The 27,992-nt window shown below is 58.3% G+C and overlaps 1 protein-coding gene across 1 annotated transcript; it reads left to right on the forward strand.

The window, feature by feature from the left end:
* Positions 1-22,389: 22,389 nt before the first annotated feature.
* On the forward strand, positions 22,390-25,141 carry LOC137763558 (basic salivary proline-rich protein 4-like). Its single transcript, XM_068542015.1, has 4 exons — positions 22,390-22,596; positions 22,833-22,963; positions 24,471-24,840; positions 24,956-25,141. The coding sequence occupies exons 1-4, from the start codon at positions 22,390-22,392 to the stop codon at positions 25,139-25,141; spliced, it is 894 nt and encodes a 297-aa protein (XP_068398116.1).
* The last annotated feature ends 2,851 nt before the right edge of the window (positions 25,142-27,992 follow it).

Genomic DNA, 27,992 nt, shown 5'->3' on the forward strand with positions numbered 1-27,992 from the left:
CCCTGGCAGGCCTTTCTTCATGACTGGAAACTGGAGCTCAGTTGTTGGCTCTGAGACCAGAGCCCCCCAGGGACCCCAAGGGTTGCCTCCAGCCGGGGGCTTTGCTGGGTCCCTTCCCTTCCTTCCCTCTCCCCCACCCCATCTGTCTGTCCCTCCTGGCCAGCCAGCCCGCCCGCCTCCACCTCCAGGAAGCCTTCCAGGCAGTGCCGTGAGTTGTAAGTTCCCGTGTTTGTCTGTCCACCCTGCCTCTGGAGCCTTGTATCGAAAGCCCCTGAAGGCAGGGCCCCTGCCGGGTCCCCAGCCTCCCTGCTCCTTAACCAGCACCCTTGGGAATGAGGGGCTCTGCCCTGGAGGGGCTCTGGGGCAGTGGAGGTGCCGCTTACTGTGCTGCTGTCCCGGCTCTGCCGTGCTTCGGGGTCTGGGAGGCCCTCCGAGGCACCCCTCCCTGCGCCCAGGCCCTGCCACTCCCGCCCGGGCCCCGAGACGACGGCAGTGACGTGCCATCGCCCGCCGGGTGCTCTCGGGCCCGTAAATTTCCAGTGGACGGCAGTGCCCCCGAGACTGTATCTCCTGCTTGTTGGTGTCACAGACTTTGCCACGCTGGGGTCAAGAGTTATCCTGCCCGTCTTTTGTGTTCTAAATTTAATTGTTGCACTCCTTTTCTCCCTTAAAACGATCAGTAAAAACTGTTAATTTGATCAATACTTAATTTTTTCACCCGGAGCGCGTTTCTTCTGCTGGCCCGTGATAAGCAGGCGGCGGGGCAGAGGGACAAGTAAATTGTCAGGAATTTCTCCACTCTCCCGCGGCCACTCCACCACTTAGAGCCGTGTAATTTATACCCCGGCAGTCGCTCTGCAATTACCCTGTCTATTGCTGTCGACAGTATCGCACTATCTTTTAAATAGATCCGGCTTGGCTGGTCCAGACGAGCCAACAGGACAAATGACGCCATCCCTCATCCCGCGAGCCCTAAAGAGATAAGTCCCTTAAAGAGGGGCCCATTTATCAGCTGATACAAGCTGGGTACTTACAAGCCCACTTCTTTGTTTGGGCTCTTTTCAGATTTCCAAAGCTATTGATCTACCGAGGGGGCCAGGCCGGAGTACGGGGTGGAGTGCCGAGGGGCAGCCCCGGGCCGAGCTTGCACGCACCTCGGACACCTCTGGGAGGGGCCATGGGGCTCCCGGCTGCAGGTGCCAGCCCTCAGCCATGGGGACAAGCTTCCCTCCCTTGTGCGGGCGAGGAGGTCTTGCTGATGGGGAGGCGTGTAGGTGCGTCTCTGACCCTCAGGCTTGCAGGCCGCAGAGCGTCCGGCCGCCCCCTGGACACCACGAGGCCTGCGCTGGGGGCTAGGAGGGGCTGACCCAGGCTGGAGGGACCCCGTCCCGGTGCCTGCTCATCCCCTCGCTGCCACCTGCTCCAGCCTGCAAGGACCCCTCCGTCCGCTCGGTCTCCAGGGTGTGCCAGCCTGGTGCCCAGACGTGGGCACGTGGTACCCGTGGGGTCTGCATCCCGAGGCCGTCAGGACTCTGCATTAGGAAGCAGGGCAACAGGTGGGTGCTGGGGGGGCCGCTTCAGAGGGTGGGCAGCGAACTACTCTGATTCTCGGGAAGGGTGCCAATGCCAACTGGCCGAGCTGGGGCCCATCAGCTGGTAGAGGGGTGAGAAGGCCAGGACTGGGGGTGCCGCCTGCCTTGGGCCTCCCTCGAGGCAAGGGAGGGGCTGATGCGGCTCTGCCCCCTATTAGGCCTGGCACAGGCATCTGGGGAGGGTTCCCTGTGTCCCCACCACTCCGTCCCTCACTGCCCGGTCCAGGTGGGCCCCCTGCCAGCAGAGCAGGCCCTGTGAGACGCAGCGGTGACTTCCACCAGCATCATGACAGCAGCCTGCGTGCAGCCCAGGGTGGGATGGGGCGTCCATGCCCCTGGCCCACCCGGTCCTGCCCTCTGAGTTGGGTGGGCTCAGGCCTCAGTCGGGCCCCTGCGCTCCTCTGGGCTCTTCCAGGACCTGGGGGTGGGGACAGCCTGTGGGTCGTCCTAGGTCCCCTGGGACCAGTGCCAACCCAAAGGCGGCACCCGTGGGATGACGAATGGCCCTGGAAGAGCCTGTCCGCACACTCCCAGCTGACTGGAAGGAAGAATGGACCCCCTAAAGCCTCCCCGACAGCTGCTTCCACGAGGCCAGGGGCAGGCGCGGGCCGGGGAGAGCCAGGAGGAGGGGCCTGACCCTCGGAGCAGCGGGAGGGCGGGCTGGCAGCCTCTCCCAGGCCTCAGCCATGCTCCCTGCCCACCCCCTGCTCCAGCCCCCTCGTCTTTTATCTCTCACTTGCACTGGAGGGGCGCGGGGGGAAGGACGCTGCCGGCCGAGGACAAGGCAGCGATCTCTCCTGGAGGTCCGGGGCCTGCGTGGGCAGGGTGCTTTCTGCCGCCTCGTCAGAGAACCCCTCACCCCCCCACGTCAACGGCCCTGGGTTCTGGCCTAAGGGGGTGGCTCCTACCCGCAGAGCCGGCCGCCGTTAGTGGAGAGCAATCGGGAGTGTCCAGCGGGAGGGTGTTGGCCCCTGGGCCCCCGGGAGCAGACACCAGCCCAAGGGCCAGCCTCGCACAGGTGCGCCGGCCCTGAGCCTTTATTCTATGTGCCTGCCTCAGGGCGCACCCCACCCAGGCAGGTGGGCCCTTTCCAGGAGGCCCTGCTCCCATGGCCTGTGGGCTGACCGCTGTGGCCAGCGCCCCTGGAGGGTAGCCCTGACCTCAGACGTGGGCAAGGGTGGGGGCCCTGCCCCCGGCCTCGGGCATCGCTCCAGCAGCCGGTCTCTCCTCCCTCTGGGCACCCCGACAACTTGTGGCTGCCGTCCACCTGCCCCTCGGACCCCGTGTCCTCCAGACTGAGGGTCCTGTGGCCTGGCCTGGTCTGGGGAGTGGGAGCTGGGCCCGGGGGTGTGGGAACTTGGGCACTGTGCATCGGGAGGAACAAGGCCAAGTCCAGAGCAAGGGGTGTAGGCGCTGGGTGCGGGGGGCCGTCACGCAGCTGCTTGTTTCTCAGTGGCCTCGGGGCCCTCTAAAGAACCCTCACCCGACTGAGTGAGCGTCCCGGGAAGGAGCAAATCGTGGCCGGTCGGGACCACGCAGGCCCCACATTTGGGAAGCCCTTCCCTCCAGTGAACTTGGGGATGATCTGTGTGGTCTCTCCTCCACGCTGAACACACCCCAGGCCACGTGGGGGCGACAGGTCGCCAGGCTGCAAGGTTGCATCGTGGAGCTGTCACTGTCTGGGGAGACGGATGGGAGCACGGCGACGGACGTGGCTGATGCGGGCGATACACCGAGGGTCATCTGTTTGGTCTTAATTTAGAAAACCTTCACAAGATTATTACGCGGCATTTTTTCCCCTGTGGTGCTCGGTGGTATCGGGTGGGTTCAGGGCTCAGCTTTCCCGTTTATCTTCCTCAGAGAGTAGCATTAATACGTAGGTACAGCGGCCCAGACTAAACCCCACAGAAACAAATAGAAATGATCTTTGCCACGTCGCCCTTTAAAAATAGCATCCATTTATCATCCAGCGCCTGGTGCTGAGCTCACGCCCATGGCCGGGGCGACTGATGGCCTTGGGCTTAAATATCTGCTCTCCTGTTCAGCTCTCCTCCTGGTCAGCCTTCTCGTCCTGCCCTGCACCCCAGAAGGAGGCTCTGAACACCCGCGCTGGCTGCCAGGCAGGGGTGGGCGTGGGGTGAGGGGCTGCCAACCAAGCATCTGCATCAGTGTGCCCCCTGCTGAGGTCCTAATCCAGGGACTCTGGTTCCTCCCTCTGCTGAGGCCCCTCCCTGGCCACCTATGCAGGGGCTCACATTCTTCCTTCCAGGGACTCCCAGGCCCCTGGATGGATCCTGAATCCATACCTGGAAGGAGCCACAGGTGGGGTGGACACAGGGCAGGTCATGTGTCCAAAAAAAATGAGGACTTATTCTTTCATTCATTCACTCACAGTAATATAAACTGAGGCCTTCGGTGTGCTAGTGGGCACTGTTCTGCAGGTGTCATGGGAAACAAGACTGACTGCCACCCTGTCCTCGCTAGCTCACCACATCCTGGCTGGCACCTGCTGCCGGAACGCCATCACAGGACATGTGAACTCTCTCAACTCCATTCCTGGCAAATGCAGGGATGGCTGGCTTTTCTAGGTGGATCAAGGATCCTGGAGGGCAGAGGCCACAGTGTGTCCAGAGAGTGACCAACCTGCATGGAGAAGGGGGAGAGGCAGGATCTTTGCAACCCTGGAGAAGTAGAAAAGGAGAAAAGAAAAAAGTAAACCAAGTATAGAAATGACAAAACACACAAGATGGCATAAATCAACCCTAATATAAAATGAGTACAATAAATATAAATGAGTTAGACTCAGTGATTGAAAGCAGAGACTCACAGATTGGATGAGAAACAAGATGCTGCAGTTTGTTGCTTAGAGAAGGAACGTTTTAAAGGAAAAGGTACAGAAAAATTGAAAATCAAAGGATGGAAGAGGCACCAAGGTAGTAAGAGTGCCCCCTGAACAACAGCCTTTGCAATGTCTAAAGCAACTTCTCCTTTGGAGGGAGGATCTCGCCTAGTCCTTGCTGCAAACATTGTCTCCCTCAGAGACAAGACATTCGAGAAGAAGTACAAGGATACCAAGGACCCCCAGAACAGCAGTGTTTGGATGGGAGATGTAAGTGCTGCTGCTACAAAGTTCTCCACTCCACGGACCAGAGCAGCACCTCTAGGACATGAAGCATGGCTTGCTGGGGTGGCAGCCATAGATCCTCCAGCAGCCAAAGAGGCTCTCACTGAAATCTCAGCCTGGCCTCCATGCATCTAAAAGCAACCAGTTAAGGGCAGGGGTTTCCAACAGCTGCAGTCCAGGTGTTGCAGTCGGGAGAGGCTTAGGGGGACCCTGTGCTGGAGCAGGTCCCCTTAGCTGACAGCTGCTGCCAGGAGCCAGAGTGTTGTGGGTGTGGGACCACAGTCAGCAGGATCTGAAGGTACACAGGTGAGCATCTGAATGCCATGTGCTGACCTGGTTTTTGAGGAAAAACCTGGTGTCTGTGAACCTCCAGCTTTGAAGTTGTTTGTCATAGTTTGAGCATTAGCAGGTAGAATTATTTCTCAAAGATTCCAGAGATTTCTGTCATTGGATGGAGCAACTCCACTGAGGGCTGCTACGTACAGCTCTGCGGGCTGTTTCCTCACCACCCCGGGCAGCACCAGGCACACAGCTGTGTCTTAGTCTTATGAGAGAAGAACTGGCTCTTCTTAAACAATGGAGTTTCCTCTTGGGAAGTGCATGTAAAAGAGCACTAACAATATAGTGCTCTCTGTGTTGTTTCCTCCCATTTTTTTTTAATTTGACAAACTGTAAAAACTTAATTATAAAGTAATATATGCTGGTTATGAAATTTCACAAAATACAGAGAGTTATAAAGTAAAAAAAAACACACACACACACACACACAAAACAACAACAACAACAAAACCAAACAAAAACAAAAGAAGTAAGAAAAAAGAAAGAAAGAAGAAAGAAAAGAAAGGAAGAAAGAAAGAAAATCAAGGGATGGAAAAAAGCTACCAAAAGGAATTTGGAGTAGCAATTCTAGTATCAGACAAAATAGAATTAAGGTCAAAAAAATCATGAGACAAAGAAGAATATTAGACATTGATTCAAAGGAATAATAGATCAAGAAGATATAATAATTATAAATATATATCCTTTAAACAATATAATCTTAAATATAAAACTACAAATGAGAAAATTACCAGGAGAAATATATGACTAAACTATAGTAGTTGGAACTTTTAACAAACTCCTCTTATAAAATGATAGATTAAATATACAAAAAGTCAGTATAGATACAGTATTTAAATATGAATTGTATAGTAAATTAATTAAATTACATCTATTATTTCCCTATCAATTTACGTATCACATGGAGAATATGGGTTCTTTTGTGCATAATTTATTATTCACAAAAATAGGCTATGTGCTAGGTCACTGTTATGGCTATCTGCAGAGGCAGTCAGGCCTCACCACAAATTTGGTTCAAATATTGAGACTGAAGAAGCCACACACACACACACACACACACACACACACACACACACACACAACAAGGGGGTATGAAAAGGTTTGGTTTACTTGCATAATTGATGTTTCTGAGGAGAGCAGTGCAGGCCTCCCAAGCAAGTCAGAAATCACTTGAGAGACCAAGGAAAGATGTTTCTATTGTGGTTAGGGGCTGGGGCTGGGGTGAAACTTCCCATGTGTGGTCTGCATCTCCCACCAGCATCAGAGGAGGGAGCACCCAGGCTTTCTTGTCATTTTGTCCAGATATGAGACACAAAGGGAAGAGGGAGGGGAGAGGCTTAAAAGCTGTCAGCATTCAAACATCAAAAACTGGAGGCAGACCACTCATTATAGCCACAAAAGAAAATGTGATAAATTTCAAAGAATCAACATAATACTGATTGTATTCTCTGACAGTAATGCAAAGAAATAAATAATAAAAGAATAGTGAAAAAAATTCCAGATGTCTAGGAAGGAAAAACCTTAAGTACTAAATAAGCCTTGGTTTAAGAGAAAATCATAAGGTAATTATAAAATATTTAAAGCACTGCAAGTTAAGAGTTGTGGGAGGTACCTAAAGCAACAAGAAAAGAAAAAATTATGATTTTAAATACATTTATCAGAAAAGAAAGAATGAAAATAAGTGAGCTAAGTATCCAGCTCAAGAGGCTATAAAAAAACTAAAGTATATATCTAAAAAATAAGATGGAAATAAATATAAGAGCAGAAATCAATGAACTAGAGAACATTTTTAACATTAAAAAGCCAGAAAAGATTTACAGAGCTAAAACTTGTTCAGTCCTTATCAATATAACAAACAGTCAGACTTCTGGCCAGATTGAGAAGAGAGAAGAAGGAAATAAAGTAAACAAAGAAAGAAAAATGGAAAATAGCTAAAAAAATAATAAAGGCAAATTATGAACGCCTACACATATACTCAGAATACAGATAAAATGGATAAATTTCTAAAAATATATAAAATGCCAAAATTGACACGACTGAGTAGAAAACTTAAATAGACCAAAATCCACTAAAGAACCTGAAATGGGAAACAAATAATTCTCCACTAAAAAACTTCAAGAAAGATAAATCATTTTTATGAAAACTCTTCCAGAGGATACAAAATAAGGAAAAGTCTCTCGCCTCATTTTATCGGTTAGCAATACACTTATTCCAAAATCAGAACAGAAAAGACAATTATAAGCATTTTCAATAAAAAATCATAAATAAAATATAACCAACTCCAAGTGCATATTAAATTTTTTCATTTTTTTTTTTAAAGATGTTTTCTGGCTTTATTTATTTATTTATTTATTTTTGGCTGTGTTGGGTCTTCGTTTCTGTGCGAGGGCTTTCTCTAGTTGCGGCGAGCGGGGGCCACTCTTCATCGCGGTGCGCGGGCCTCTCACTGTCGCGGCCTCTCCCGTTGCAGAGCACGGGCTCCAGACACGCAGGCTCAGTAGTTGTGGCTCACGGGCCTAGTTGTTCTGTGGCATGTGGGATCCTCCCAGACCAGGGCTCGAACCCGTGTCCCCTGCATTGGCAGGCAGATTCTCAACCACTGTGCCACCAGGGAAGCCCTAAATTTTTTCTATATTTAGAAAAATATCAAATGGGTTTATTTCAGGAATGCAAAGATGGTTCAACTTCAGAAAATCTTTCAATGTGATTGACTTCATGAATGGACTAAAAAGAAGAATTATGTTATAATCTGACTAGATCTACCCACCCACCCTGCAAAAAGAGGATTTGATCATTATCACGGTTAATTTTACATGTCAACTTGACTGGGCTGTGGGGTGCCCAGATATTCGGTCAAACGTGATTCCAGGCGTGTCTGTGAGGATGTTTCTGGATGAAATTCGCGTTTGAATTGGTGGACTGAGTGAAGAAGATTGCCCTTCCCCATGTGAGTGGGCCTCACCCAATCAACTGAAGGCCTGAACAGAACAAAAATATTGAATGAGTGGGAACTCCTCCTGCCTGACTGTTTAAGCTGGGACATCAGTCTTTTTCTGCCTTCAGACTCAAATGGAAAAATTGGCTTGTCTTGGTTCTTGAGCCTGCCAGCTTTCGGACAGGAAGTTTCACCACTGGCCCTTCTGGTTCTCAGGCCTTCAGACTTGAGCCAGACAACACATCGCCTCTCCTGGGTCTCCAGCTTGCTGACTGCAGATCTTGGGACTTGTCAGCTTCCATAATTGCATGACTCAATTCCCTATAATAAATCTCTTATTAAACACATGCACACGATAAGGACATATCACTTCTATTGCTCAAACTAGTCACCAAGAAGAATGGAGTAAGACAATAAAAAATAAGTAAGAGGTTACTGGACTGGTAAGAGAGAAACAAACTTATTCTAAGCAGATGATGTGATTACCTACATAGAAAACACAACAAAGCCAACAGGCAAATCATTAGAACTGATAAGAGAATTTAACAAAACTGACAGATACAAGATCATTGTATTAGTTGTCAATTGCTGCGTAACAAATTAAAATCAGCAGCTTAAAACAACAAACACTGATTATCTCACAGCTTCTGTGGGTCATGAATTTGGGAGCAGCTTAGCTGGGTGCCTCTGGCTCCGTCTCTCATGAAGTGGAGACCAAACATTTGCTGGGGCTACAACACTTGACTGGGGCTGAAGGATCCGTTTCCAATATGGTGGACCCCATAACTGCCGTCAGAGGACTTCAGCTCCCTGCTGGCATTGGTGGGAGGATTTATTTCATGACCACGTTGACCTGTCCATGTGGCTACTTGAATGTCCGAATGACACGGCTGCTGGCCTCCCCCCAAACAAGTGATCAGAGAGGGAGAGCGGGAGAGTGAGGGGGAAGGAGGATGCCACAGTGTCTTTTATAATCTACTTTCAGATGTCACACTGCCACTTCCATCACATGCTGGTCATAAGTGAATCACCAAGCACTGCCCACACTCCAAGGGAGGGGTATTAAGCTCCATCTCTTTTTTTTTTGAAATATTTATTTATTTATTTTGGCTGCACTTGGTCTTAGTTGCGGCACTTGGGATCTTCACTGCAGCATGCGGGATCTTTTTAGTTGCAGCATTCAGACTTTTTAGTTGTGGCATGCATGCGGGATCTAGTTCCCCAACCAGTGATCGAACCCTGGCCCCCTGCATTGGGAGCGTGGAGTTCTACCCACTGGACCACCAGGGAAGTCCCTGAGCTCCATCTCTTGAAGGGAAGAGTATCAAAGAATCTGTGGACATATTTGTAAAACTATCACAATTATCTTGCAAAAATCATTAGTGTTCCCCCAAACCAATAGTATCTAGCTGGAAAATATAGAGAACAGGAACCATTACAATAGCTTTGAAACAATAAAGTGCCTGGGTTTTAACCTTAAAGAGAATGTATAAGATCCTTTTGTAGAAAATTGAAAGTCCCAAATCTAGTAAAAAGCATGAATGGAAGGAGAGGTCTGTCATGTGTGTGGACGGCTGACTTCACATCATAAAGTTGCCAGTTAATCTACAAATTAAATATGATTTGATTCAAATCAAAACAAATTCTCATTTGTTACACTTAAAAGTGAAGATACAAGAACATTGGACATTTTTGAAAAGGAAGAACAAAGAGAAGGGGGACAGCCCTACAGTTATTAAAATATACTACAAAGACATAGGAAGAAAACTGTATGGCAGTGGCACTGGACCAGATAAACTCCCCAAACCCTAAATACAGATTCCCCCAAACAAATCCACGTATTTGTGGCAACTTGATCTGTGACAGAGCTGATATAGTACATCTTTGGAAAAAGAAGATTTTTTTAAAAAAAAGAATAGTGTTTTTAAAAACCAGTTCTGCAAATACCTTGACACTCTCCCACTGAGAGGTAGGGTCTGTCTCCTGCCCTGAACCTGGACTGGTCTTAGTGACCTGCTTATGACTGACAGAACGCCGACAAATAACACCACAGAGCGTCTACAGTTGGATCAGAGGAGGCCATGCTTCTGCCTGTTCTCTTGGGACACTTGCTCTGGGGGCAGCCAGGCACAAGCCACAAAGTCTGTCTACCCTGAGACCACCATGCTGGACAGGTCTCAGGTAGGCACTCATGTAGAAGCCCAGCGGAGATCCCAGGAGACAGCCAGCGCCAATGGCCAGCCATGTGAGGGACCAAGCCGGCTGTGCACCCCACCTGGCATCTGACTGCAACGCATGATGAGTCCTTCCCAAATTCCAGGAGCTCAAACGTGACCAAAACAAGATGCTTGCCTTAAGCCCCGAAGTGTTAGGATAATTTTTTATGCAGCAATAGAAATTGGAACAAATATCGGGAAATCTGGCTCATTTTATGGAAAATGGAGCATAGGGTCCCTACCTCATGCCACATACAGAGGGGAACCTGTGTGTAAGAGGCTAGAGATCTAAACGTAAATGATAAAACTGCAGGAGGAAATGCTGGAGAGTGTCTTTGCGACCTTGAGCGGGAAAGGATTTCTTCAATTCTCCAGAAGAACAAAGCATAAGGTGAAAAATGGATGGATTTGATTATATCAGAAGGAAGGATTCCATAGACCATGTTAACAAGTGGGCATCAGGCTAACAGATGGAGAGAACATACAGGAAACTACTACATTACCTTGAGAAAGACGAGCCCTCAAAAAGAAAGACCGGCAGAGGAAAAGAGTCTGAGAGGGACCTGGTAGCCGCTGAGTGAGCGAGGAATCACTCAGCTTCTCCTGGGACCGGAAGGACACACACGGGAAGAGCAACATGCCCCCCAGAGAAGCAGAACTCGGGTAACTGCGCGTAGCTCTGGGTGTGGACGGGGACACAGGCGGGAGGCCCCGCCTGGCTGCAGCGCATCCTCAACAGCAGCCTGGCCGAAGGTGGGGGAGCCAGCGGGCGTCCACCCAGGAGCCAGCGGGGGATGGCCCAGCATTTCCCGCTCAGCGCCAGGCTCAGGGCTCCGCTGGCCCCTCTGAGGGCGCAGTCACCAGGCCCCAAGGCGTGAGGGTCACTGTGTGGTGTCGGGGGCCGGCTCCGTCCAGGCGGCCACGGGAGGCGAGAAGGAGGCGGACCGGCTGCGCGTCCCCGTCTGTGACGTGGGCGGTAATAGTGCCCGGTCATGCACGGGGTGGAGGGGTGGGAATTCAGTGATGTCATTTATGCAGAGTGCCTGGTTGGTGCCAGCGGCGTGTTACCCTCTCGAGACCAGGCACAGAGACGGGCGCGTGAGCCCAGCGCACATGGCCAGTCCCGCCGGGGACACGCAGGCTCCCGCCACTGTCCTCAGAGCTGAGCCCAAAGCCCTCTGCCCACTGTCCCTCCCTCCGACAACGGTCAGACCTGGGACCCAGCTTCTCTGGTTTCCTTCCCCTGTCCCGTCCCCTGGCCTGCAGGGGATGCCCCTGCCGACCTGCCTGACCTTCCCGTGATGCTGGTCTGCTCCCAGCCGGCTCCTGACAGACAGCCGTGGCGACGGAGTCCGCTGGGCCCTCCCATGGACCACAGTCCTGGGTCTCTGCCCCACACGGTGTGTCCCTTGCAACACGCCCGCCTCCTCAGCCTCTTTACCCCTTCTGCCGCCACCTCCCAGGAAGGCCAGGTGTCCCCACTCTCTGAGTCTGGGCTCCTGGGAACCACTTGAGCAGCGAGCTTGCCCCTGCCCTGGTCCTCGCTGGGATGTTAAATCCAACAAAGGACCCCAAGTCAGTGCATCCTTGCTTGTCCAGTCTGGGCCCTGATCTCAGACCCGCAAATCCAGTCCCAGGGGTTCCCCTGGATCCGGCCAGTCTGCGTGTCTCTGCCCCCGTCTGTCCTCCAGAACCTGCAGCTGGGCTACCTGGGGGTCAGCAAGGCCCTTGTCCTGGCAGCCGAAAGGCAAGATGGGCCCCCTCCTCAGTGGGCACCCAGGCGTCACGGGGGGAGGCCTCTGTGGGGTCTCCACACGACACAAGTGCCAGGTCTGACAAGGGACGCAAGGCTACTTCTCAAGCCCAGAGCGCTCGGGGGTCTGCAGAGCCGCATGCCCGGGGTCCCCGCCCACATTTCAGGGTCCTGGGCTCTCCCCGCAGGCCCTGACCTCCGCTTACCAGGCTGCGCTCGGCTGTGGCCGCCCTTCCCCTGCAGGAGGCTCGGGCCTCCCTGTGAGCCCCCGGGACCCCTCTGCACTCGGCTTCCGGCAATGAGCCCACTGCCAGGGAAGCGGGGAAGCCGCGGCCATGATTCAGTCTGAGTCCTGTGAAGGAGGCATGAGGGTCTGGATGTGGAGGGTGCCCCCGGGGTCCTTGGCCTGAAGGCGCCGTCGGGGAAGCCCTGCCCCTCCCAGGGGTGGGCGCATGGCCTTCGGGTGACTGTGGCGATGGGTTCCCCTGCCACTGAGGGGCCTTCTCTGATTTGGGGCAGGGGGACAAAGGACCCAGACAGCGGAGGCCAAGTGCCGACTTAATGGTCAGAGGCAGGTGGCACGTCGACCGTGGTGGGTGGCAGGACTTTCTGGTGCAGCCTCGGCCCCCAGAGACCTTCCGAGGCCCCCCCCAGGAAACATGGGCGGCTTCCTGGAGTCTCATCTGATCTGACAGCAAGAGAAACACGAGGCCTGCTGGCCGGAAACCTGCTGGGGTCCTCAGTGGAGAATCACAGCCTCTTCCCCGGTTTCTGGACCTGAGTACGGTTACCGGCCCAGAGCCCCTGGACCGAGGGGGCCTCTAGAGGGGGACCCGCACCAAGGCTGCAAGTACGCACCCTACGTCCTCCTCCCAGCTTTCCAGGGGGACCTGCGGCCACTCATCAGTGACCAGGCCTGAAGGAGAGGAAACAGCCCCAAAGAGGGGTGACTAGATGCTGGCTCTGAACCGGTGCTGGGGAAAGGGCCGGGTGGAGCCCTGATTGTGCGGGAGCCGCTGTGGGCAACGGCAGGTCCCCAGAGACCGAGGACCCTGATGTGGGGCCCCCTGGGGCGGACGGGGGACCGGGACCCTGGGGGCCAGTCCTTGTCGATTTGGGCCCCTGAGTCACAGGGGTAGGACACTGGGGGCCATTGGTCCTGTGCCTGAAAGAGGCAGGGGCTTTCCTGTGACGTGGACCCAGCTCCTGGGACCCTTTCCCAAGGGCCTGGCCATCTTTTTTTTTTTTTTAATATATTTATTTATTTTATTTATTTATTTTTGGCTGCATTGGGTCTTTGTTGCTGCGTGTGGGCTTTCTCTAGTTGCAGCGAGTGGGGGCTACTCTTTGTTGCGGTGCGCGGGCTTCTCATTGCAGTGGCTTCTCTTGTTGCAGAGCACGGGCTCTAGGCACGCAGGCTTCAGTAGTTGTGGCTCGCGGGCTGTAGAGCGCAGGCTCAGTAGTTGTGGCGCACGGGCTTAGCTGCTCTGTGGCATGTGGGATCTTCCCAGACCAGGGCTCGAACCCGTGTCCCCTGCATTGGCAGGTGGTTTCTTAACCACTGAGCTACCAGGGAAGCCCGGCCTGGCTGTCTTGACCCCTGACCCCAGACGGAGCCCACTGCCTACCTCACACTAGGAATCCTGGCCCGAGAAGTCACAGTGGATGGGTTGGGGTGGGGCTGCACAGCCCTCTTCCTTCCTCGGTGCTCACACTGGTCCTGGGGCCTGGACTCGGCTGGCCCTCCTCCTACAGGAAGCCCTCTCTGGTTGCATTTCCAGACAGACCCGTTCTTGCCCCATAATTTCTGTCTATAGGCAGCCTGTGCCTGAATGGACTGTGGATCTGGTCTCTCTCCCCACGACACTCAGCTCCCTGAGCTCCCTGATCACAGGGTCCGGGCCCCAGGGCTCAGAACGGCCCCGGCACGGCGGGTGCACAGCCAGAGCTGACCCTGGCCCTTGAACAGGCGCCTCCCTCGGTCAGTCAGGAAGCCCACTGCCTCTGCCACGGCCAGCTCCTGCTCGTCTCCTCCAGGAAGCCCTCCCAGTGTCTCCCGGGCCCAGGATACGGACCGCCCCCAGCCTGGCGCTCCGGGCGGTGAGTCCAAGGCCGGTGCCGCTTAGTCTCTGGGTCGGGTACCCGCCCACAGTGTGGTCCAAGCACACTGCTGCCTACGCCTGCCAGAGCCCTCCCAGAGGCCGCCGGCCCCGGGGAGGGGCCAGCTTTGGCTCCCTTGTAGGATCCCAGGGCCCAGCTCAGCTCTGGTCCTGGACACGTGTCAGCAAAGTTTTCCAGAAAGGAAGGAGGGAGAGGTGGAGGGAGGGAGGGATTCCTCCCAAATCACGGGCCACCCTGACGGCGGGGGTGGCTTGTCCACGAGGCAGAAATGCTTGAGCATTGGAGCCCCTCTCTCACCCGTTAACTAACCCAGCATCTCAGGAACCTGGGAACTGAGGAACGATCACAGTGGAACAAACTGTCCTGGGTCTCAGCCTCACAGATCCAGGCGAGCCAGGGTGCTCAGCCAGAGCCTGCGGTGGGGCAGCAGACACCCTCCCGCCTGGATTGACCTGCCTCTGGGGCTCCTGCGTGTTTTTTTGGTTTTTTTTTTGGCCACGCTGAGCAGCATGTGGGATCTTAGCTCCCCGACCAGGGATCGAACCTGCGCCCCCTGCGATGCAAGTGCAGAGTCTTAACCACTGGACCGCCAGGGAAGTCCCGCTCCTGTGTTTTTGAGCAGACGGTGCTTGATGGCTCTTGAGGGCGCTGGACAGGTGTGAAAGCAGCTCCAGACTTTGGCCCAAGGATGGTTCTGGCTTTTCTGCACAGAGGAGAGGAGGCAAGGTGCCCTCAAGGCGGAGACGTCTGGTTGGTTCAAGGTCAACCGTGTGGCCAGTGCTCAGAACCCCGCGGGGCCCCTTCTTTACTCCCCACGGCTGTCTCCCAACACCTCCCAGGAAGCTTTGTGATTATCCGTGGCTGAAGATTAATTACGGGGTCTGCTATGGACTGAATGTTTGTGTCCCCCCAAATTCAAATGTGGAAGCCCTAACTCCCAAGGTGATGGCATTTGGAGGTGGGGCCTCTGGAGGTGACTAGGGTTAGAGGAGGCCGGGAGGGTGGGGCCCAGAGTGGGATGGGTGCCCTGATAGGAGGGGACCAGCGTGCTCCCTCCCTCTGCTGTGTGTCTGCAGGCCAGGAAGTGGCCTCACGGGAAACTGAACTGGCTGCCACCCTGATCTGGGACTTCCAGCCTCCAGGACTGTGAGAAATAAAGTCCTGTTGTCTAAGGTCCCAGTCTGTGGCATTTTGTTGCGGCAGCCAGAGCAGACTGAGACTGGATCCGTGATGGTCAATTTTATGTGTCCACTTGGCTAGGCTACGGTCCCAGTTGCTTAGTCAAACACCAGTCGAGATGTCCCTGTGAAGGTATTTTTTAGATAAGAGTAATGTTTAAATCAGCAGCCTTTGAGTGAAGCAGATTGCCCTCCACTCTGGGTGGTCCACATCCAAGCAGCTGAAGACCTTAAAATAAATAAAAGAAAACAGATTAACTTCCCCCGAGGAAGAGAGAGTTTTGCTTCCAGACGGTCTTTGGACTTGAGCTGCAATTTCAACTCTTCCCTGGGTCTCCAGCCTGCCAGCCCGCTCTGCAAAATTCACTCTTATCAGCCCTACAATCGCAGGAGCCAATTCCTTAAAATAACTCTGTGTGTGTGTGTGTGTGTGTACACACACAATATACATATAATACCTGTATCTATGTATACCTATATATACATCTATATCTATACATCCTCTTGGTTCCGTTTCTCTGGAGAACCCTGACTAGCGCAGGGTCTGCCATGGTCACCCTGCTGTTCCTGGCTTCTTTGTTCTTGGTCGTTCAGTCACTTTCGACGCCTCCTCAGAGGGCTGAACGGTTGCCAGCCTCCAGTCAGGCCATCACGTTGCTCCCCGAGCGTCACCCACCTGGAGGACGCCCCCGATGGCAGGGACGCCATTGCCATCAAATAAACCCTACGTGCTAAAATATCCAACGAGAACGGCATCTCTTGCTGCTCTGGGGTTCATTTCTGGGATTGCTGGAAAGGCCAAGCTTCCCCCCACATGTGATTTTCAGGTGGTCAGTTGGCTCCCTCTGTCTATACCTAGAAACACAGACACACACTGAACGCCCAGCTGGGTTTCCAGTGACAGTTAAAGATGAGGCAGGATCATAAGGAAAAGGAAATCAGGTAACCAACATAACGACCAAGTTGGGAACATGTTTGGAGAAAATAAAAATTCAGACTGGATTTTGTTTCTTTTCAGCTTTTAACTGCCACTTCTCCCCCCTCCCAACCATCACCGTGAGGGAGGGGGCATAATTATTAAATTCTGTTGGGTCTGGGAAGCACCCCCAGCACAATGCATGCCACGAGGCCTGCCTGGAGGAGGGGGCTGCCCGCTCGGCCCAGGGACATTCTCTCTCCATCCTGTCCCACTGCCCAGCCTGGGGTTCTGGTTCGAGCTGTCCTCTCAGCTCCAGGGGCCCTTTTCTGCCGCCTGGTGGCCCATGGGGTTCTGGATGCTTCTGCCTGATGCCCTTGGCAGGGTTGCAGCGGGCACGGGGGCCCCGGAGGAGGGAAGGGGGGCACTTCATCACCGCGACAAGAGGCCTGTTGCTCCTGCCGGACCGGCCAGGGCGACAGGGTGACCGTCTGCCCCTGGCCCAGTGCCCGGCCTCCCGAGGATTCAGTTTGGCTCCAGCTGGGCGGCAGCTCCTGGGCTGGCGGCCACGGGAGCGCCACTCACACTCCATCATCGAAGGATGACAGCGGGAACGGTGGGAGTTCATTACAGGGACCATGAATTGTTGGAGGTAATTTAGATTACAATTTAAAGTTTAATTTAAAAATCTATCAACAAATGTGAAAGTACTGGAGGAACATTTTCAAATGCACTTTAATCTCAGCAGCACAAATAGCTTTTCGGGGCTCTAAACATCGTCACCTGGAAAAACAGTAAAACTTTACTGCAGCTTTAATTAAATTACAAACACAAAGGATAATTAACTTTTTTATTTTTATTTTATTCGTGCCATTGTTTCTCCTCAGAGTCAATATCTTGCGGCTGCAGGAACGGCTGTTAGGAGGAAGTTTACAGCGGAGGCCCTGACGCGTGTCTTGCCTGAGGGATGGATGTCCGGGCAGCCGAGACCTGGGCGCCCGGGTCCAGCCGCGGGCGGGCGGGCGCGGGGTCGTCCCCCAGGTCGGCCTCGGCTCTGCCCCCAGGCGCGGCGCCCCCTCCCCGCAGGCCCGGCTGGGCCCCTGTGCTCCCAGCCGGGTGGGTGGGGGGACACGCGTGGTTCCCCCATGCCAGGCCTGCTCTGGGCGTTCTGACCGTTAACTCGCTCAGTCCTCCCAGCGGCCCTTAGGCGGGGAAACTGAGGCACCGGCATGTGGAGACCCTGCCGCGGTCACGCAGCGTGTACGTCGCCTTAAACGGGAGCTTCAGTCCTCTGGTGGCAGCACCCACCCGTGACCCCGGCTTTGGGCACAGGGGTTGGGGGTGCCGAGGCTGGGCGGCTTGGCGCCTAAGGGGGGCCGTGCTGGCCTCCCGGCCGGGGGTGTGTCCTGGGGGCCCTGAGGCGCTGGGGTGCGGAGGGGCTGCGAGGGGCTCCGGCGCGGTGCCCTGGTGCAAGGCCCTGCTGGCCACCTGGGGGCCCCCTGGAGACGCGCTGGGCGGGTTCCTGGTGGGAGGAGGGTTTGCGAGGTCCCGGGAGGGGGCGGGGAGCGCAGTAGCGGGCAAGGCGCGCCAGGCTGGCAGGGGGCAGCCGGGGCTCGGGGTGGGGACCCGAACCCCAGGGAACTTCATGGGGGCAGCCCCCCTGGGCTGGGAGGGACTGTGGGAGGCGGCCGTGTGGGGGGGGTTCAGGGGGACTCGCTCTCTCTGCGCCTGCGGGTGCGTGGGGGGACAGGAGGGCTGGACCACGCCCCGCCCCCTCCCCTCCCCCCACCCCCTCCCTAGCTTCCTTCCTTCCTTCCTGGTGGGGGGAGGGGCGTGTGGTTTAGGCACCTTCCTTACCTGTCCTGCCCCTGGGAGTTCGGGTGGGGGGTGGAGGGGTGGTGGGAGGTGGAGGGGTGGTGGGGGGTGGGGGTGGAAGGGTGATGGGGGTGGGCTGGGGGGTTGGGTGTGGGGTGGTGGGTGGAGAGGGTGGAGGGGGTGGAGGGGTGAGGGGTGATGGGGGTGGGCTGGGGGTTTGGGTGTGGGGAGGGGGTGGACGGGTGAGGGGTGGAGGGGTGGAGGGGGGTGGAGGGGTGAGGGGTGATGGGGGTGGGCTGGGGGTTTGGGTGTGGGGAGGGGGGTGGAGGGGTGATGGGGTGGGGGGGTGGGGGTGGGGGAGCGCTCACCTGGGATGCAGAGCACGTGGGCAGGCTGGTGGCTCTGGTTGTTCTTGAGCCAGTGAAGCTGGGTAACGGCCCCCAGCAGCACCCCTCTCTCCTCAGGGTCTTCCCAGAGAGCCAGCCCCAGGCCTGGTGGTGGGGTGGGGGCATCACCCTGAGGGTCCCCCCACCTCCTGCCCGCCAACAGGCCCTGCGGGGCTTCCAGGCTACACCCACGCTCACACCCACTCTCACGCACAAGCCCTCACACGCACACGTGGACACCCCCTCACCTGCTGACACTTGGGCACATGCACACCGGTGTCCGCCTGCTCCCCCTACACATACTCACCCCCACGGTCCGCTCCTGCCCCCCGCGGGCACACACTCACACCCTCACCACGACCCACGACCCACGATCACAGTCACCGGTGCGTCCTGCCCGCCTCTGTGGGGTCTGCCGGGCAACGACTCAGCCTGCGGGGTCTCCGGCTGCGGTGGGAGGGGCGCCTGGAGAGGGTGCGGAGGTCGGTCCTGCTGCCCTGTGTCTGGGCGGCATCCCCGGCCTCCGCCTGCCCGGCTGGCAGGGCCCAGCCCCTGGTGTGCAGAGGCAGGGGGGCTGCGGCCGCCGGCGGGTATTCAGCTTTAGTGTGGCGGCTGCTCAATTATTGGTTAATCTAGCAATTTAGCACGCTTCATTTAATTCTAATTAGCAGAATTAATGGGCAGGCAATGAAGATTCCGACAGAGTGGCGCAAAAGGAGACCCAGCCGGGACAGTCCAGCTGTGGGGCTGGTCCTAGGGGGGTCCGGGCTAGGAGGGGCGGACCTCTGGAGACAGCCGAAGGTCGTGGTCGGGGGCTACAGGGGCTGGGCTGGAATCACTCAGTGGCCTCCAGGCCCCAGGGGCTCCAAGGGCAGAGGGGACCTTGGACAGCCTGGTCGGGCCCTGCGGGCTGCGCCCCCGGCCCCCCCAGGCCCCCCGCTGCCTCCCAGGCCTGGCGGCGCCCGCCTGTTTGTCGGCTCATCAGGCCGGCTCCCTGACAAGGCCCGACATTGGACTAGACTGTTCCTCTAATTAAGGTGCTAATTGAATTAAATGGCTGCGTAATGAGCAGATGAGCAGCATGAAAAGTAAAGAGTCAGATAGGCCAATTAACAAGCGCGGAGCATAATTATAACGTTGGGAATCGGTGCGGCTGGCCCCCAGCATTGTTAACTGTTGCCGGGGGATTTATGGTAATTGGCCCTACAACAGGCAGCAGCCCAACCTGCACAGCGCCGGTAATTAAAAAAATGATATTCTACACAAACGCCGGATGGGCTAATTAGGCCTTGATTTACATAAAGGCCCCTGCCTGGAGGTCTGCCCACCTCCCTGCTCAGGGCCACTCGCGGGCAGGGCGGCAGCCCCTGCAGGCCCCGCAGTGGCACAGAGCTGGGCTGGACGCCAGGCCGTCCAGGTCTCCTGCAGGTGGCTGGGGCCTCCGAGGCCACCCCTGAGCCGGAGGGCACTGCACAGAGGGGCTATGCTCTGAACTGAGCCCATGGGGCCAGCAGCTGTCCTGGTCCCAGGTTGGCCTGCTGACGAGCTCTCCCCTCTCCGCGCCGGCGTCCCCTCCCCACTCCCACTCCTGCCACCGTCTGGGGATCAAGGCAGCTTCCAGTCCGGCCCTCAGTCGCCCCCAGCCTGGGTGTGCCGTCCTCCTGGGGGTTCATGGCCACGCCGAGGGCCAGCTCTCCCCTCCCCTCCTCTCTCCCTGCACCTGTGCACGGCTGTCCTTGCTCAGTGTCGCCAGCAAGTGTGCAGCCCACTGCGCTGGGAGGTGGGCTTAGGACACGGGACACATGGCGGGTCAGACTGATCTGGGCCCCAGCCCCTGAGTTGGGCTGTGCCTTCTCCTCCTTGCTGCCTCCTCTGAGGGAGCCTCAGCCCCACCCCCTGGGGGAGGATGTGCCCCCCACCCCCCATCAGTCAGAGAGGACCAGAGGGGACAGGCAGACAGGCTGCAGGGAGACGCCCAGAGACAGAGGGGCAGGCAGGCACGTGCCTTCTGGGCGGGGCGGGGTGCCCTCGCAAGGCTCTGCCAAGCAGTCCTGCCCCCTCCCACAATGAGGCCACCTGGCACCCCACTTTAGAGATGTGAAGTGGAGTTCAGAGATGCTGCCCAGGGCCCCTCGTGCTGCCCCAACCCGTCCTTCTGCCTGGAGCTGTACCCCGGGGCCAGCACGGTTCCAGGCATCTCCCCAAACCGGAGCCCCACACGCCCCCCTCCCCGCACCCCACACGGGCAGCATCCCGGCTGCCCCTGCGCCACCCCCCCCCCCCCCCGCCCAGCCCCGCCCCCAACGACTCCTCAGGCAGATTTACCGTGAGGCTCACACTCTGAACAGAAAACTCTGCCTCATTTACAAATGTAATTTCAATTGAGGGTAGTTTTCCAATCTCCTTTCATTTGAGTCCCAATTGAGCCCCTTCTCGCGGAGCTGATGGCATGATTAGACAGCGCTCACGCCACGGCAGATTGGTCAAGCGCGGCCCCGTAAATTGGGAAGGATGTTTTATCAGGACACGTCACCGCTGCCGCTGGCGGCTGTGGGGTGCTCCGGGCTGTCCCCTCAAATCACGGTTATGGAATAATTTAGCCCTCGATTCTCTGTGATTACTGCCGCCACTGATCATGCTGTCACATTCCAAGTGAGCACTTCATCCTGCGTTTATTCATGCCAGATCTGTTTTGCTTTCGTAATGAGCACATATTACCCCAGCACAAAGAGGGTGAAGACGTCCGCAGTGATAGATAGGCACAAGATTAAATGGGATCTTTACGACTTCTGCAGCCATCAGTTCTGACTGCGTGATAAGAAGAGTCGACTTGGGTCCTGATTTGCTCTTTATTGGAGCCAATATTAGCATGCGCTCACCGGTGCACGGGCCGATCAAACCCATTTAAGGTGGAATCTCAGATGCGGGAGTGGGGAGCCACCCAGGGGCAATGCTGTTGCTGCCGGTGGGAGTGAGGCTGAGCCCAGGCCCCCAGGGGCTCAAACCCACAGAGGACCTTCCTGAGCTGCCCCAGGGCGACCCCACCCCTTGGGGCAGCTGCAGGTGGGCCGGTCCCTCCAGCCTGGGGTTGCAGGTGGCCAGCTGCACTCCCACCGCCCACAGGGCAGTCTCTCTCTCCCAGCCCACCCTCGGGGCCCAGCTCCCACTAATGCAGCCTGGCTGGACGGGAGATTGTTCATGTAGGGCCTAAGGGTGCCAAGCCACTTCCTGGGTGGGGACGGGAGACTGACCCCCGCATCAGACCACCTCCTATCCACTTGGGGGAGACACTGTCTGGGCCCCCAGGCTCCCCACAACCTGCTCCCACAGCTGCCCTTGGGACACCCCACCCCCTGGACATGGCTTGTCCCATCCCTCCTTGGCTGCAGCAGAGGGTGAGGCCCTCCAGTGACACTGTCACTGGCCCAGACGCAGCCCAGGAGCCCATGCCGCACCCAAGTCCTGTCTTTATCCTGAGGAGGAAGGCAGCTCGGCCAGGTGACCACTGTATCCTTGCCCCCTGGCAGGGCCAGGGTGGGCAGTGGCTGCTCCTGCTGTGGGGTGGATGGGGCCCCTTTACCGTGTGGGGTGACCGTTCTCACTTGTGATTAGAAAAGCAGAATCACAGTCTGAGGCCGTCGTTTCAGAGCCTCCCACGGACACCTTTGTGGGAGGCCAGCCTGGAATCTGTCCGTATTTGTCCATATCACACGTTTCTAACCTTTCACGTCACACCTGTTGAGGCTGCAGGAGGGAAGCGAGGATGGAATCTCCTTGTGGCCACAGGGCCACGTGGCCCGAGCTTGCGGGCATCCACTTCCCGGGCCACGAGTTGGCTCATGTGGTCCCGCCCAGCTGCTCTGAGCCTCCGCTGTCCTGACCGCCATCTGTCCACTCGGCCCATCCACGGTCCCCCCAACTTACCACCCCCCGGCCTCTGCCCGCAGGGCTGTCATGAGATGGAGGCAGCTTTGCACAGGGCCAGCACACTCGCACACGCCCTGAGTAACAATAATGTCCTTGCTGTTGTTGCCCTTGGCGGCCCTGAGCCTGGTGCAGGGCCAGCGTGCCGGCGACAGTCCTGGCCACTCCACGAGGGCGGACACCAGCAAGAGAGCAGATGGGCCTGCGGTGGGTGACCAGGGCAGGACCCGGGAGCAGGAGTCGGGTCCAGAGAGGCCGGGCACGGAGGGGGATGGGTTCAGGGGAGATGGTGCCAAGGTATCAGGGCCGCAAGGCATGCGTGGGGCCCTGGTGGGCTCTCTCTGAAATGTACTAGACCCACCCCCTGGGAGGAGGAGCTTAACCCCCCATGAGTGGGGGCTGCGCGCAGTGACCTATCCAGGCTCAGGGCCGGGAGGGCAGAGGGTACACTGCCCCATGGCGGGACCCAGCAGAGCCTCTGCCACTGGGAGGAGTGACAAGGGAGTATGTCACCTCCTGGTCTTCTCCGCCAGCCCGGACCAGGCGTCCTGCAGGACACCGGGCCAGTCCTCAAGCTGTCAGGGCCTGAAACACAAGGAGAGACAGGGGCCCAGGAGGCGGCGTGGGGTGCAGGAGGGGGTCCTGGACCAGAAAAGCAACGTCGGTAGGGACGTGGGAAATCCGAATCGAGTCTGGGCTTAGTTGAGGATGACGTGACGGTGTTGGGTCCTCAGTTGTGACAAATGTACCCTGTAACGAAGGTGAGAGGTGAGGGGATACCAGGTGGGGTGTATGGGAAATTTCTGTACTATCTGTGACTTTAAATCTAAAATTGTTCCAAAATAAAGCTTAAAAAAATCCCTCTGGCTCCAGTGTGGAGTGGCTGCTGGGGAGGAGGGGGAGGGGAGGGCAGGGGGCCTCATGGGGGGTGGGTTCGGGTGTGTGTGTGTGTGTGTCAGAGGCGGGCCCTCCAGCTCGTGGGGGGTTTGTGTATATGTGTGTGTGTGTGTGTGTGTGTGCGCGCGCGCGCGCTTGAGAGAGTCACCAGTGTGCTGTGATCCCACGCCTGTGAGGAGCCCTCTCAGGTCCACCAACTGTCACCTCCCATCCCGCCACCTGCCCTGCAAGGCCTGGCGAGGCGCTTGCAGGGATGGGGCTTGGGGCTCCCATGAGTGAGTGGGGCTCTGATTGCTCCTCTGGTGCTGGGGACCCCCTACCTTGAATCTCACCCTCCTGCACTCTTCAAGCGCCTCAGGTAGGTCTCCCCCCACACCCAGGCTGAGCTGCAGGAGTCATGGGTGTCTGGGCTGTGGAGGTGGCTGGGGTGGGGGGCCGGGCTCCTGAGGCACCCTCACGTCTCTCCCTATCTGGGCTCCCTAAGGCCCCTGCCTAGAGCTCTGCAGTCCCCTCCTGCGACTCCCCCACCCATCACCCTTAATAGAAACCCATAAATATCTCTACCTGCTAATTTAAAAAGGTACCGGGGCTGTTTATGAGCACCCCAAGAATGACATTTATGAGCCTGAAAGTAAGTGATTATTGACAATAGACAATGGGATGGCACGTCTGGACGGGGAGCCGGCTGGAGGACTCCCAGGTGATAAGGGAGAGGCTTTCCTTTTCTCATGCTAATTTAGACACTACTCTCGCGGCGAGAGCAGGGACAGCGTTCGCCTTTTCATCTTAAATGTCACTGTGGCGCTGGGTGCTCCTGGAAGGGAGGTGCCAGGACAGATGCCTACCCTTCGCTAGAGGGACGGGGGGGGGGGGCTCGGGGTGCGGGGGACCCAAGCACGTGGGGAGCCCCTGACCCTACAGCCTAGGGCAGGGGCTGGTGAAGGCGCTGGCCTCCGTGGGCTGGGGGCTCCTGGGAGAATGGAGATGGAGAGCTGGGCTGGACGGACACCTCTGGCCGCTTTATGGAGCCTATCCTCACCTGCCCGACCCCAAGGACAGCTTGGAATGATGTGGGAGCAGGTCCACTGAGGCAGTGGACGACGGGGCGGCCCCCCTCCTCCGGTCCCAGTTGGCAACAGGCCTGGGAAGGTGTGGCACAGGGATTCTCTGGGGACAGCCTGGAGGTACCGGGATCAGGTTCCTGCGGATGAGGGCACAGGAGGGCCCCAGCGAGGCTCACCCTCGGCCTCCCCTCCCCTCCTGCATCCATACAGGCAGGCCCACGAGGCCGCTGGGCCGGAGTCTGCGAGACCCTCCGTGAGGACCCTCGCCCTCCCCCGACCCGTCTGCGACGTCAGGCTGCACTCAGGCTGGGGGCACCGGCGTTCGGGCAGCCCTCCTGCCCCCAAACCCCCCTCCGCTGCGCATCCAAAACCTCCCGGCTCTGGTCTCAGCAGCCTCTCCGAGGGGCCACCCCCTTCCCTCGGCCGCGCCCACCCCGCCCCCCAGCCTCAGCGCAGGCTCCCCCCCCCCCCCCCCCCCCCCGCCTGGAGCTCCTCCCCCTCCCCGGCTCGGAGCGTCTGCCCCCGGCCGGTGGCCGCGCGGCCCCGTCTCAAGATCTCCCGCCGCGCGATCTCACGCCGGGTCAGCTTGCGCGGTTAGCTCTGCCCGCCCTCCAAGACCCAAGGCCCCGCGGGGGAGGGGTCGGCGCTGCTCCCGTCTGGGCCCAGGGACCCGCGGGCAGGACGGCTGACCGCAGGGGAGGGGAGACCTGCTGCCCGCGCAGGGGTGGGGGACGCGACCCCCGCCGGCGCTCAGCCCACACGGCCGACACCGACCCGGCTGTGACCGGGGCCCTCGCTGCGTGGCGCGCGACCCACCCGGGAGGGCCCGCTGTCCTCCACCCCCGGAGGCGCTGCCCGGGCTCACCGCGTTTGCTGAGTGACCGCGGATACACCCTGCCGCGTGTGAGGGCCCACGGGGTCCGCTCTCTCCTACCGAGTGCCCTCCAAATACGGGCCGGGCTCGTGTCCCTCGGCAGGTCCCACAGACGCCCGGAGGGCGCGCGGTGCACCCAGGAGTTCCCACGGCAGCGAGCCCGGCAGCGTGACCTCTGCCCTTACTGTGCGGGACAGGGCCACGGGGCGGCAGTCCAGCTCAGGGGAGGCCTGTGGGGACGGGGACCAGCGTGGAGTTTTCTCTGGGCCCTGAGCCCTCCCTTCCCTACGGAGTGCTTCCTGTGTGTGCTTCTGCCCCATCTCAAGACCCAAAAGTCTCCCCAGGAAGTGTTTCCCGACACCACCACACTGTTAGGCGTTGCCCACCCCCCAAAGCTGGGGGAGTCTGGGGGCCCCGAGGGGGAGGCTCCCCTCCAGGCTGTACTGGCTTCCCTCCTACCTGGGTCCACCTGTTGCCCTTCCCTTCCCACCAGGGCACGGAGGGGACCCCCTGAATGGTGATGAGTACCCGCTCCCGGAGCCACTCAGCACCTCCCGGTGGCGAGTTGCTCCCCTGGGGAGGAGCAGGGACTGTCACTCTCGGCGGGGTTGCACAGCGGCTGGGGCGGGGGCTGCCATCCGGACCCCGGGCCCAGCCCCCCTCTATCCTGTGTTTCCGGGGGACTGTGTGAGCTGCAAGACCTTCCACGTTGTCTGGGGTCATACAGGCCATGGGTTCAAAGCTTTCTCGGCAGGAATGCCGGTGGTTCGGGCTCCTTGGTAGGCCCACCCAGGGAAGGGGCCCATTAATGACCCCACCCGAAGCTCCTCTGAGCACCTGGGTCCGGGTGGGGGGGTGGCGTGGACAGGCTCTGCAGGGCCTGAGCGGAGACCCTGGTCCAGATCACACCCTCCTTCTGCAGCCGAGGCCTGAGGGGCAGATTGGCCTTGAATGCAACTGTGGCCTGAGGCCCACGGGCACGCTGCGGCTGCAGCCATAGAACCGGCGTTCCCGTTTCTCATGCCCATCAGAGCTCGGGGCTCAGGGGGCAGAGGAGAGGGTAGAGAGAACTGGCAGGCATCCAGAAAGCTGAAGGACACGCCTGGGGCTCCCCGCGAAGTGCAGCGGCCCCGCACTCTCTTTCTGCCCACTTCCTCTCAAACAACTTCCGGGGAGATGGACGGTGGGTGGGTTGACAGCAGGATGACGGATGGCCGTGGCACACGCACGCTGCTGGAGGTGCCGGGGGGGGGGGTGCCCTGGGCTCTGGAGGAGCAGGGGTGGGGTGTGGCGAGGAGGGTAGGGTGTCTGGGGGCTCCTCGGGCAGAGGTGGAGCCGGAGGAGGGGTCCACAGAATGGGCGGTGCAGCCCTGGGGGTGGGCCATGGGTGCCAGGGCCCGGGTGAGGGTGCTGTGACCTAGGCCCAGGGCACCCAGGACGTGGCGAGCCAGAGGGGTGTGGGGGACCCCAGGACGCTGGTGGCCAGCGTGGGCACAGTGGGGAGGGGTACAGAGACCTGGGCCCCTGACAGCCTGCCCGGCTTGCATCCTGCCCCCCACCCCAGCTGGAGGCCCCGGGGCTGGTTCTGCGACCTCAGTCTGTGCCTCGGTTTCCTCATCTGTAAGTGGGCTGTGCCGGCCCTGCCCCCGGGGCTGCCTGAGCAGTGCCTGGGCAGACGGGCCCCACGGGGCTGCAGCCTCCCCACTCACCGGCTGCCCTGGCTGAAGGGTGTGGGCCAGCCCCGGCTTCCACCTTAAGGTGCGAATAGCCAAGCCCTCCTCCGCCCCCGCGCCCTGGTGACAAATACTAATGTCTAAATCAGCAGCCCGCCCAGCTGGCCCGCACCGCTCATGTTCTTTGCTGAAATGTCACCTGTTCCTATCTAACGATTTGCATAATGCAAAGCTTCTCACTCGTAAAATACAGATTAAGAGGGGAAGGGAGTCATTCTGGAACCAGGGAGCCATTTCAAGGGAAATGGGAGGGAGGCTGGGAGGCCCGCTCTTAACCCCATCCCTGCCGGCTGGGACTCTACCTGCACCATCACAGCGCCCCCGGTCCCACCTCGCCTGGCCCGGGCACCCTGTGGCTGCCGGGGTCTGCCCCTGACCGCCAAGAGAGCCGAGCGGGTGAGGACACTGTGCCCTGGGCCGGCCCAAGCTGCCCAAGGCCACCCAGGCTGATGGCTGTGTACCACCCAGCCCTCCTCACGGCCTGCTGGGGAGGGGGTGTCTTCCATTCTGCCAGGAGCCTGTGGCTTTGGGGGGATGCGTGCACCCACATGTGGAGGGAGGGGCGGAAGGCGGCCGAGGGGCCGGGGCCTGGGGCTGCTCAGGCAGAGGCTCCGTGGCAGCGGTGATCACCCTGCGCTCTGGTCCTCAGACATTTCAAAGGAGCGCCTCGGGCCTGGGGAGGGGCCAGACCCGCCTTGTCAGTGGGGGCTTCTCCAACCCCCAAGTCGGGCTCGGTCTGTGGTCTCAGCCAAGTTGGAGCAAGTGCCCCCGGGGGGGATTTGGGCCCCGCTGCCGCCTGGGCGGTGGGCTCGCTCAGCAGCTCACTCAGCCTGAGTGGGGAGGGTGAGGGGGCAGAGCCAGGGCCTGGGCCGGCTGCCAGAGGGGACGCCCGCTTGTCCCTCCAAGGAGAAGAGCGACAGCTGAGGCCTGGCTCAGAGGGCTTCTGAAGAGGGGCAAGCTGGGTTGGGGGGGGCTGGCTCAGGCCTCACAGCAGGGGGGGGGCAGCGACCCCTCACCCCACCAGCCACCCCAGCGCTCTCCGCCCGCCACACCCACACCGTGCAGCCGCGTCCTGGAGCGTCCTCCATGGCAAGGTCAGCCTCCCCGCCCGCCGCCAGCCCCAGC

This window comes from Eschrichtius robustus, chromosome 4 (genome assembly GCF_028021215.1).
Source record: "Eschrichtius robustus isolate mEscRob2 chromosome 4, mEscRob2.pri, whole genome shotgun sequence".
Classification (NCBI taxonomy): Eukaryota; Metazoa; Chordata; class Mammalia; order Artiodactyla; family Eschrichtiidae; genus Eschrichtius; species Eschrichtius robustus.

Excerpts from the sequence above, each read along its gene's own strand:
- LOC137763558 (XM_068542015.1), top strand. The coding sequence starts at position 22,390 with ATGTCCTTGCTGTTGTTGCCCTTGGCGGCCCTGAGCCTGGTGCAGGGC. Across the intron at positions 22,597-22,832 it reads TCAGGGGAGATGGTGCCAAG|CCCGGACCAGGCGTCCTGCA; the intron begins GTATCAGGGCCG and ends CTTCTCCGCCAG. Across the intron at positions 24,841-24,955 it reads GCCGCGCGATCTCACGCCGG|GGGAGGGGAGACCTGCTGCC; the intron begins GTCAGCTTGCGC and ends GGCTGACCGCAG.